At 42.1% G+C, this 12,226-nt stretch overlaps 1 protein-coding gene across 10 annotated transcripts in view; it reads right to left on the reverse strand.

Annotated features, from left to right (window-relative positions):
• epb41l2 (erythrocyte membrane protein band 4.1 like 2) overlaps window positions 1-12,226 on the reverse strand; it is an 87,313-nt gene that overhangs the window by 21,569 nt on the left and 53,518 nt on the right. For all 10 annotated transcript variants that reach the window (XM_059499247.1, XM_059499246.1, XM_059499252.1 and 7 more), the window contains exons 10-12: window positions 9,740-9,892; window positions 9,557-9,654; window positions 9,186-9,358 (exon numbers count right to left, since the gene is read on the reverse strand). In XM_059499247.1, coding sequence (XP_059355230.1) covers window positions 9,186-9,358; window positions 9,557-9,654; window positions 9,740-9,892 — 424 coding nt within the window. The remainder of the gene's footprint in view (window positions 1-9,185; window positions 9,359-9,556; window positions 9,655-9,739; window positions 9,893-12,226) is intronic.

A 12,226-nucleotide genomic window follows, 5' to 3' on the forward strand; every position in this document is an offset into this window, starting at 1 on the left:
TCGGTTCCGGAAACAGAGCCCCTGCAGCAGGGCAACTGGGTGACGCTGAGGCAGCGTAGTCGTGGGTCAAAACACCGCTCTTCTGTTCCGATCAAAACATTAAACAGGTTCTCCCCACTCAGTGATGCACCCACTGAGAAACCTGATGAAAGTGCTCTAGTTATTGGTGATTCTATTGTACGGAACGTGAATATAGAGACACCAGCCACCATAGTCAAATGTTTACCGGGAGCCAGAGCGCCTGACATCTTGGCAAATTTAAAAGTGCTGGCTAATGCTAAACGTAAATACAGTAAGATTGTTATTCATGCCGGCGCTAATGATGTTCGACTTCGCCAGTCGGAGATCACTAAAAATAACATTAAAGAGGTGTGTGAACTTGCAAGCACGATGTCAGACACTGTAATATGCTCTGGTCCCCTCCCTGCTTACCGTGGTGATGAGATGCATAGCAGATTGTCATCACTCAATGGCTGGATGTCTAAGTGGTGCCCACAGAATAACATAGGTTTCATAGACAATTGGACGAGCTTTTTGGGCAGACCTGACCTGTTTAAAAGAGATGGTCTTCATCCCTCCTGGGGTGGTGCCACTCTTCTCTCTAGAAATATGGCAAATAGTCTTAGTGTTTATACTTGACTAACTGGGGCCCAGGTCAGGAAGCAGTCAGACTGGCTAAACCGACCGTCTGCTAGCTGCCTCCCGTCACAGAGGTCAGTTAATTCTCAGCACATAGAGACTCTTTCACCTAGATATCACACTATAGAGACTGTGTCTGTTCCCCGAACTAGAAAAAACAAAAAACGTCCAAACCAAGTTAAGATTAACAATTTAATTGAGGTTCAACAAATAAAAAACAGAAGCAATATGGATAAACAAATGATAAAGCTTGGCTTATTGAATATCAGATCCCTTTCTACGAAAACACTTTTTGTAAATAATATGATCACTGATCATAATATAGATGTACTCTGTTTGACAGAAACCTGGCTAAAACCTGATGATTACATTATTTTAAATGAGTCCACCCCCCAAGATTACTGTTATAAACATGAGCCGCGTCTAAAAGGCAAAGGGGGAGGTGTTGCTTCAATTTATAACAACGTTTTCAGGATTTCTCAGAGGGCAGGCTTCAAGTATAACTCGTTTGAAGTAATGGTGCTTCATATAACATTATCCAAAGAAACAAATGTTAATGATAAATCCCCTGTTATGTTTGTACTGGCTACTGTATACAGGCCACCAGGGCACCATACAGACTTTATTAAAGAGTTTGGTGATTTTACATCCGAGTTAGTTCTGGCTGCAGATAAAGTTTTAATAGTTGGTGATTTTAATATCCATGTTGATAATGAAAACGATGCATTGGGATCAGCATTTATAGACATTCTGAACTCTATTGGTGTTAGACAACACGTATCAGGACCTACTCATTGTCGAAATCATACTCTAGATTTAATACTGTCACATGGAATTGATGTTGATGGTGTTGAAATTATTCAGCCAAGTGATGATATCTCAGATCATTATTTAGTTCTGTGCAAAATTCATATAGCCAAAATTGTAAATTCTACTTCTTGTTACAAGTATGGAAGAACCATCACTTCTAACACAAAAGACTGCTTTTTAAGTTATCTTCCTGATGTAACCAAATTCCTTAGCATATCCAAAACCTCAGAACAACTTGATGATGTAACAGAAACTATGGACTCTCTCTTTTCTAGCACTTTAAATAAAGTTGCTCCTTTACGCTTAAGGAAGGTTAAGGAAAACAGTTTGACACCATGGTATAATGAGCATACTCGCACCCTAAAGAGAGCAGCCCGAAAAATGGAGCGCAGCTGGAGGAAAACAAAACTAGAGGTATTTCGTATTGCTTGGCGGGAAAGTAACATATCCTACAGAAAAGCATTAAAAACTGCTAGATCCGATTACTTTTCTTCTCTTTTAGAAGAAAACAAACATAACCCCAGGTATTTATTCAATACAGTGGCTAAATTAACGAAAAATAAAGCCTCAACAAGTGTTGACATTTCCCAACACCACAGCAGTAATGACTTTATGAACTACTTTACTTCTAAAATTGATACTATTAGAGATAAAATTGCAACCATTCAGCCGTCAGCTACAGTATCACATCAGACAGTGCACTATAGACCCCCTGAGGAACAGTTCCACTCATTCTCTACTATAGGAGAGGAAGAATTGTATAAACTTGTTAAATCATCTAAACCAACAACATGTATGTTAGACCCTATACCATCTAAGCTCCTAAAAGAGGTGCTTCCAGAAGTCATAGATCCTCTTCTGATTATTATTAATTCCTCATTGTCATTAGGATATGTCCCCAAAACCTTCAAACTGGCTGTTATTAAGCCTCTCATCAAAAAACCACAACTTGACCCCAAAGAACTAGTTAATTATAGACCAATCTCGAATCTCCCTTTTCTGTCCAAGATACTAGAAAAGGTGGCATCCACACAATTATATTCCTTCTTAGAGAAAAATGGTATATGTGAGGATTTCCAGTCAGGATTTAGACCGTATCATAGTACTGAGACTGCTCTCCTTAGAGTTACAAATGATCTGCTCTTATCATCTGATCGTGGGTGTATCTCTCTATTAGTTTTATTGGATCTTAGTGCTGCGTTTGACACAATTGACCACAACATTCTTTTGCATAGACTTGAACACTTTGTTGGCATCAGTGGAAGTGCATTAGCATGGTTTAAATCGTACTTATATGACCGCCATCAGTTTGTAGCAGTGAATGAAGATGTATCCTATCGATCACAAGTGCAGTATGGAGTACCTCAAGGCTCAGTACTAGGGCCGCTATTCTTCACGCTTTATATGTTACCCTTGGGAGATATCATCAGGAAACATGGTGTTAGCTTTCACTGTTATGCTGATGATACTCAGCTCTATATTTCTTCGCAGCCCGGTGAAACACACCAATTTGAAAAACTAATGGAATGCATAGTCGATATAAAAAACTGGATGACGAGTAATTTCTTACTGCTAAATTCTGAAAAAAACAGAGGTGTTGATTATAGGACCTAAAAACTCCGCTTGTAATAACCTAGAACACTGTCTAAGACTTGATGGTTGCTCTGTCAATTCTTCGTCATCAGTTAGGAACCTAGGTGTGCTATTTGATCGCAATCCTTAGAAAGCCACGTTTCTAGCATTTGTAAAACTGCATTTTTCCATCTCAAAAATATATCTAAATTACGGCCTATGCTCTCAATGTCAAATGCAGAAATGTTAATCCATGCATTTATGACCTCAAGGTTAGATTATTGTAATGCTTTATTGGTTGGTTGTTCTGCACGCTTAGTAAACAAACTACAGCTAGTCCAAAATGCAGCAGCAAGAGTTCTTACTAGAACCAGGAAGTATGACCATATTAGCCCGGTCCTGTCAACACTGCACTGGCTCCCTATCAAGCATCGCATAGATTTTAAAATATTGCTTATTACTTATAAAGCCCTGAATGGTTTAGCACCTCAGTATTTGAATGAGCTCCTTTTACATTATAATCCTCTACGTCCGCTACGTTCTCAAAGCTCAGGCAATTTGATAATACCTAGAATATCAAAATCAACTGCAGGCGGCAGATCCTTTTCCTATTTGGCGCCTAAACTCTGGAATAGCCTACCTAACATTGTTCGGGAGGCAGACACACTCTTGCAGTTTAAATCTAGATTAAAGACCCATCTCTTTAACCTGGCTTACACATAACATACTAATATGCTTTTATTATCCAAATCCTTTAAAGCATTTTTAGGCTGCATTAATTAGGTAAACCGGAACCGGAAACACTTCCCATAACACCCTATGTACTTGCTACATCATTAGAAGAATGGCATCTACGCTAATATTTGTCTGTTTCTCTCTTGTTCCGAGGTCACCGTGGCCACCAGATCCAGTCTGTGTCCAGATCAGAGGGTCACTGCAGTCACCCGGATCCAGTACGTATCCAGACCAGATGGTGGATCAGCACCTAGAAAGGACCTCTACATCCCTGAAAGACAGCGGAGACCAGGACAACTAGAGCCCCAGATACAGATCCCCTGTAAAGACCTTGTCTCAGAGGAGCACCAGGACAAGACCACAGGAAACAGATGATTCTTCTGCACAATCTGACTTTGCTGCAGCCTGGAATTGAACTACTGGTTTCGTCTGGTCAGAGGAGAACTGGCCCCCCAACTGAGCCTGGTTTTCCCAAGGTTTTTTTCTCCATTCTGTCACCGATGGAGTTTTGGTTCCTTGCCGCTGTCGCCTCTGGCTTGCTTAGTTGGGGTCACTTCATCTACAGCGATATCGTTGACTTGATTGCAAATAAATGCACAGACACTATTTAACTGAACAGAGATGACATAACTGAATTCAATGATGAACTGCCTTTAACTATCATTTTTGCATTATTGACACTGTTTTCCTCATGAATGTTGTTCAGTTGCTTTGACGCAATGTATTTTGTTTAAAGCGCTATATAAATAAAGGTGACTTTGACTTTGACGTGGATTCAGACAGCAGTTAAAAGACCACGTGACCTTAGCGTCTGTCAATAACAGCTCATTTAGTCCGAAACTGGGAGAAAAACACTGGATTTGGATGGCAATAGAGTCACTATATATAAACGCAGAAATGACCTCGCAGCCCCATGAGAAACTGATACTGTCCGGCTTTCTTCTGCAGACAACTACATCTGCCAAAATATGTAGTGTACAATGAGAACTTCCATTCCCAGTCAGAGAATTCGATTCCTCTTTTGATCAGATTTCCATGATTAAAGGAACACAAATTTGACTTCATATAAAATAAACATAACTGGTCCCCGTTTACTGAATTAAACATACAAGAAATGTGCTCAGGCATTTAATGTTGCTTTCATATTCTAAAAAAAATAAAAATAAAAATAGTATACAATATACTAAACTGTGTTCAGTTAATTCCAAACATGGCCAAAACCTTAGCTGGGACTCTAAAGCCCTCTCTCTCTCTGGATATGCTTTATGTAAGCATTCCTATGGGACAGTGTTCTAGAAGGCCAGAGGAGCACACTACAGCGCATGAGATTCAGCAGCAGCAGCGCTCTTCATCAGGACCCTGAGGTGGATCCCACAGTACTGAAGAACATGAACATGCATCCGCATGACCTGCTCTGATCTGTGGGAAAGTAGGCTAATGAAGCCTGCGCTGCTGGGACGTCCGTTTCATCAGGTCTCTCTGTGACCGTTTTGAGACACTGCAGATCTGGGGCACCAGCAGATCCCCATGCGTCCACCAGGGGGCGATCTCACCCTCCGGATTCCCAGCAGGAGGAAAAACAGGGTCATTCTAATGGAGAGGAGCTGGGAAAGCAGATTCTCAGAAGCTTTCATCAGCGGCTGCACATCAATCGATGGGGAGCGGCCCGCATGCGTTTACATCCCAACTCATGAGGATGATGTCTTTTGTTTGTTATAATGGATTATTGATGCTCACAGCAGTGCAGAGAGAAGCATCAACACACTGTCCTCTAAACCAGGTGAACGCTGACAGCCACTTACTAACAGACGTGCCAGAAAACATCTCTGACTCGGTTTGCGTTCTCACATCATCACAGAGAAACACTGCAGAAAACACTCATAATGCTGACCAAACCTCCTGCTCAAGGAATGTTCTGGGGTCAGTAACAGTGGAGCTGCAGGACGCTGTTCACCAGAAAATAATTCACACTTCCTGCAGGCCAAGTCATGAAACTGTTTGATGTTTACACCCATGAGAGGTTACTCTAGAGTGAAAACATACCCCAGAACTAACTCCTTATAAATATCAATTATTGTTCTCTGTCTTTCTATAACGTCTGGAGTTGAAATCAGGAGAAAGGTGAAGTCATGATTTGGCCTGTATGACGTCTGTAGTCCAGCAGGAGTCACACTGACACTGGGACACACTCTGTCAGCGGGGAAAGAAACTGCACAGTCTTTCCATTAGAAACACAGGGCTGAAGTTTACTGTTAATGACGTGCCTGTTTTCATTTATTGTTCACATTTCACAACTTTCACATGTGTACTGTATGATGATTTTGTGTTTGGTTTGTGGTGTCTCCGATCTGATGTGATGTTCATCATGAACACATACAGCAGCCTCATCTTCTCTGAGCTTATCTCTTCTGCTCGCTCCACAAACAGGAAACAGATGTCCCTTATTTCCTGTGTCTGTCCACAGCAGAGAGCCGGGACAATGCGGCTACATCTATTCATACACGTGGACACAACAATACAACACAAGATCACTCCTCTGCAGAAAACACATCAGGACACGATGGACAGACCGCAGGTTCACTCATAGAGAGACACATCATGACAGACGCTGGACTCATTCATCACGGAGTGAACACTTTCAGTTCAGAGCTCAAGAGTCTGCTGTCCAACTCCACTGAGCAGTTTTACATCACTGAGAGAAGCTCCAATGATGGTGGGACTGGCGTATTTTACCCCACAGGAACCTCACTGCACTTTTACACATGAGTTCATTAATGGCTTCTTCACAGGGCCTGCTGCAGCTGATTTCAGCTTTTACTACCCAACTTTGGACCCTATGATGTACAGTCGTGGCCAAAAGTTTTGACTATTACATAAATATTAGTTTTCAAAAAGTTTGCTGCTAAACTGCTTTTAGATCTTTGTTTCAGTTGTTTCTGTGATGTACTGAAATATAATTACAAGCACTTCATACACTTTAAAGGCTTTTATCGACAATACCATGACATTTATGCAAAGAGTCAGTATTTGCAGTGTTGGCCCTTCTTTTTCAGGACCTCTGCAATTCGACTGGGCATGCTCTCAATCAACTTCTGGGCCAAATCCTGACTGATAGCAACCCATTCTTTCATAATCACTTCTTGGAGTTTGTCAGAATTAGTGGGTTTTTGTTTGTCCACCCGCCTCTTGAGGATTGACCACAAGTTCTCAATGGGATTAAGATCTGGGGAGTTTCCAGGCCATGGACTCAAAATTTCAAAATCCTGGTCCCAGAGCCACTTAGTTATCACTTTTGCCTTATGGCACGGTGCTCCATCGTGCTGGAAAATGCATTGTTCTTCACCAAACTGTTGTTGGATTGTTGGAAGAAGTTGCTGTTGGAGGGTGTTTTGGTACCATTCTTTATTCATGGCTGTGTTTTTGGGCAGAATTGTGAGTGAGCCCACTCCCTTGGATGAGAAGCAACCCCACACATGAATGGTGTCAGGATGCTTTACTGTTGGCGTGACACAGGACTGATGGTAGCGCTCACCTTTTCTTCTCTGGACAAGCCTTTTTCCAGATGCCCCAAACAATCGGAAAGGGGCTTCATCGGAGAATATGACTTTGCCCCAGTCCTCAGCAGTCCATTCACTATACTTTCTGCAGAAGATCAATCTGTCCCTGATGTTTTTTTTGGAGAGAAGTGGCTTCTTTGCTGCCCTTCTTGACACCAGGCCATCTTCCAGAAGTCTTGTCCTCACTGTGCGTGCAGATGCGCTCACACCTGCCTGCTGCCATTCCTGAGCAAGCTCTGCACTGGTGGCACTCCGATCCTGCAGCTGAATCCTCTTTAGGAGACCATCCTGGCGCTTGCTGGACTTTCTTGGACGCCCTGAAGCCTTCTTTACAAGAATTGAACCTCTTTCCTTGAAGTTCTTGATGATCCTATAAATTGTTGATTTAGGTGCAATCTTAGTAGCCACAATATCCTTGCCTGTGAATCCATTTTAATGCAACGCAATGATGGCTGCACGCGTTTCTTTGCAGGTCACCATGGTTAACAATGGAAGAACAATGATTTCAAGCATCACCTTCCTTTTAACATGTCAAGTCTGCCATTCTAACCCAATCAGCCTGACATAATGATCTCCAGCCTTGTGCTCGTCAACATTCTCACCTGAGTTAACAAGACGATTACTGAAATGATCTCAGCAGGTCCTTTAATGACAGCAATGAAATGCAGTGGAAAGGTTTTTTGGGATTAAGTTAATTTTCATGGCAAAGAAGGACTATGCAATTCATCTGATCACTCTTCATAACATTCTGGAGTATATGCAAATTGCTATTTTAGAAACTTAAGCAGCAACTTTTCCAATTTCCAATATTTATGTAATTCTCAAAACTTTTGGCCACGACTGTATGTTTAACTAGTACACACACACACATACACACACACACCTCAGCTGAACGGCCTCATTAGAGATAAAGAGTTCATAACCTGGAAGCGGGAGAGTCGAGTGACAAACAGGCTGTGTCACGCTTGTGTTCTGCTCCTCTGAACTGAAGAGAACAGGCGCTGCGCCTCAGTTCCTCTCTAAACGCTGACTGGACACCAGAGAGCTTGTGGAGCAGATAAAGACTTCCTGTGTGTGTTTGTGTGAGGGCAGACACAGCTGAACCACGGCCTGGAGTCGGTCTCCAATAGGGCTGGGCTGTACATCAAATATTAGGGATATTATTTCAATAATTCTGCTGAATATTAAAAGTTCAGCTTACACTTCAATCTAAATCCCCTATTGTCCCATAACTCAGACAGCTGTTGATTTTAAACTGCAGTGTGTGTTTGTACTCTGTGGAGTACACAGATGTGTTTTAGTCAGTCAGCTGCTCACTACACTCAAACACTGCAGGCTTTCGTTCTCTTAACAGCTTCACTGATTTTGAAGGCAGTGCTCTTTTCTCGCTGTCTCATTTTTAATGCTGCTAGCTGCTCCTAGCAAAGCGCTGACAGCTGGGTTTAAATGTGGGATTGATATATTGGTACAGTGGTGGCCTATTTATATTCCTGTTCCATTTGAGTTTGGTGAAAATAAAGCAGTAACAGTTTACTAGCCCTGATTTTGCTATAAACAATTCGTATGCACTTTTTTTCCACAGGGAACAAAACCCCTTTTTTTTTACCTTTTAACAATTGCAAAATTGATATTCATCAAAATGTGGAAAGGTATAAATATAAAAGATATATTGCACATCCCATAACTTCAATTCCAATTAAAGGGCACGTGTGTGAAGAAAAACGAGACTTTAAGATGTGAAGTGTTATTGAAACTGTTGTGTGTGTCTGACTCCAGCACTGAACGTGGACCCGACTAGCTGCTTTCATTTAGTGAGGCAGAACTTCATCTGGAAACAACACCAAGTGTTCCTGTGACAATGAAGTGCTGTACCTCCATCAAGACTGCGAGAGAGGCGTTTGCTGGAGGTGCGCTGGAAGTACGGCGTGGGCCGGTCGATGAGGGAGCTGGCCTGTCGCGTCTGTGCCTGTGTTCTCCCGCTGTAGCGGAACTTAGAGCCCAGGGTCAGGAACTTGGTCTTGGTGGACTGCTCAGGAGAAACCAGCCTGGGACCGAGAGACAGACAGCAGCACTCAGAGCACACACACACTACACACACTGACACCCATCATGTCTGTCTCTCCAAATCAAGTCCTGATGGGATCTATTACTGACATCAATCCACAAAGTGCCAGAAAAGACAACCAACAGATGGAGAGAATGGTTTAATTGCAATAAAAAAAAAGATTTAATCACCAGTTTACCTGAAGAAGGTGTGGTGCTCGACGCAGACTTTCCAAACTCTTTTGGCGGCCCGGTGGTTGGGCAGCTTGAAGCCCACGGTGCTCTCGAACTGCTCGGCCTGACACACACACACACACATTAATCAGCTCATCAACATCAGCATTACAGACACCGAGACTACAGTCAGCCTCACACTCCTTTACCTCTCCCGGCCGGATCTTGATGTAGAAGTTACTGCGTTTGTAGGAGATCTTGAGGATTTTGGGCCAAGCAAAGCGGTTTATCCGCAGACGATCCTTATAGATTAACAAACCGTTTGCACACACTCCCAGCATGATATCCACTCCATCAGAGTCCTGGGAAAAGAGAGTCACTTCCAGCACAAGATCTGCTCACACATCAGTAAAAGCTGAATGAATCTGAATAAGTCTCAGATATTTGATATTAATTCCCCAGGCCTTCAGAGGAGAAGCTGCCACCTGACGTTACACTTCCAGAGTCTCTATATAATCACAATCACACCCATCGTGGCACAGACTCCTGCCCTGCAGCACGTATCTGAATGTGTTTATGTAACGTCCTAAATGGATCTTTACTGCCGGGGCTCTTGGGCCATGGAGCACTGATTATTGATCCGTCTGTGTTAACTGTAGAGCTCTGAGAGCAGACTGAACTCAGACTATCTGTCGCCACGAGAGGCTTTTAACACTAACACATCTCTCTCTGATCTCTCACACATCAGCGCTTCAGGAAGTGCTGAAAGCTACAGGTCTCCAGTGACCTCTGACCCCTGGAGGACAGCGGACGAGCCTCAGCCTATATAGAGATTCATGGGTCAAAACCACATCAACATGTCCAGAAAAATAAGAAATTATTTGTGTGTAAAGACAACGGGGTCTGGGTGGAGAAATATTTAGATGTTTTCTGCATTGTAACATGTTCTCGATCACAAGTGTGTGCTGTAAATGTGAGCCATTTAAGAAGAACAGGACTAGAGCCTTAGTGTGAGCTAGGGCTGGACGATTATGGCCTAAAATCAAAACCTTGATCAGTTGAACATTTCACCTCGATTACGATTAATGAACGATTATTTTGTTTCGGTTTAGTTTTTTTGACAAGGTTTGTACTGTAAATATGATTGACTATCAGCAGTTATTTTATCTATGTTCGTAACATTTCTTACTAGGGTTGGGTATCGTTTGAATTTTATAGATTCCATTATTATCAATTCCTAGTTTAAAAGAAGGGAGATATCTGATTGGTTGGAGATCATTCCCTGTTTAGAAAAAGGCATTTGTGTGTCGAGCTAAGTCAGGGGAGTCTCAAAATTCACACACAAATGCAGTGAAGTACACAGACCGCAAGCAGATTGTAAATCAAGATATATGTGTGTGTGCATCAGAAATACATTTCTGAATCTTGTCCTGTGTATTTGTGAATCTTGAGCGCATTTTTAAATGTTGTTTGCATTTCTGAATTGTGTGTGTATTTCTGAATTGTGTGTGTATTTTCTACAGTTAAAACACACAGAACAGTCCGAGAACGGACACAAACCGGGAACCCGCAGCGCGACCGCCGCCCGCTGCTCTCTGTGCACGCGCTTGTGCTTCACGTGCGCTGCACACAGACATGCTATAATAAGTGATGCGATTCTAAGCTACTTTAGTGATAAATCACAGGAGAGCACTGACAACTAGTTTCCGTGTTCCTCAACACCAAAGTTCACCAAATCGAACTGAATCGTTTGAAACGGTTCACGTCTCTAATAAACATTAATCCACAAATTACTTAAGATGTTAACTTTTTTAATGTGACTGACACTCCCTCCGAGTCAGAATAAACCAATATCCCAGAGTAATTCATGTAATCAAACAGTACACTGACTGAACTGCTGTGAAGAGAGAACTGAAGATGAACACCGAGCTGGAGCAGTTCTCGTTCTCGAGTCAAGAGCCGGTTGCATTGGTTCTCGGATCACCAGTACACTGAACCGAGAATCGTTTCTGCCGGACGCGTCCGATTCCAGAGCCGATGATACTGCACATGCGTGTAATATTTTAAAAGTATTTTGTTAAAACATCGGAAAGTGTGATAAAATAACCATATTTTATTTAGCTTTTTTTATTTATTTATTTTTTTAAGATGAATGTTTCTAATCTGTATATTGTAGATAATGTATTGGCCAAATGGGTTTTAAGGGAAGTTGGACAATAATTAAGACTATGTTTAATAGGAATAAGGGATGATTTATGAAATATGTGTACTGTATTTATAGTTAATGATGACACATTCACAAATTGAGTTTGTAGTAAACAGAACATGAACACGAGTAGAGCCGCTGATGATACTGAACTGCAGCACGTGCCGGTTAGAGCGATTCTCGTTCTCGAGTCAAGAACCGGTTGCATCGGTTTTCAGATCATCAGTACACTGAACCAAAACCGTTTCTTTCGGACGCGTCCGTTTTGAGAACAGAGGAGCTGATGATACTGCGCATGCGTGATTCAGCGTGAAGCCGACTGACTCACAGCGCGTCTGAACCTGATTCTTTTGGTATTTGATTCTGAACTGATTCTGTGCTAATGTTATGAGCGCGGGTAAACCGAAGGCTTGAATGAAGGGGCAATCTGGCGAAACGTAAGTTCATTTAATAACAAATACATCGCAATGGATTATGTATAGTGGTTTCT

This window comes from Carassius carassius, chromosome 18 (genome assembly GCF_963082965.1).
Source record: "Carassius carassius chromosome 18, fCarCar2.1, whole genome shotgun sequence".
Classification (NCBI taxonomy): Eukaryota; Metazoa; Chordata; class Actinopteri; order Cypriniformes; family Cyprinidae; genus Carassius; species Carassius carassius.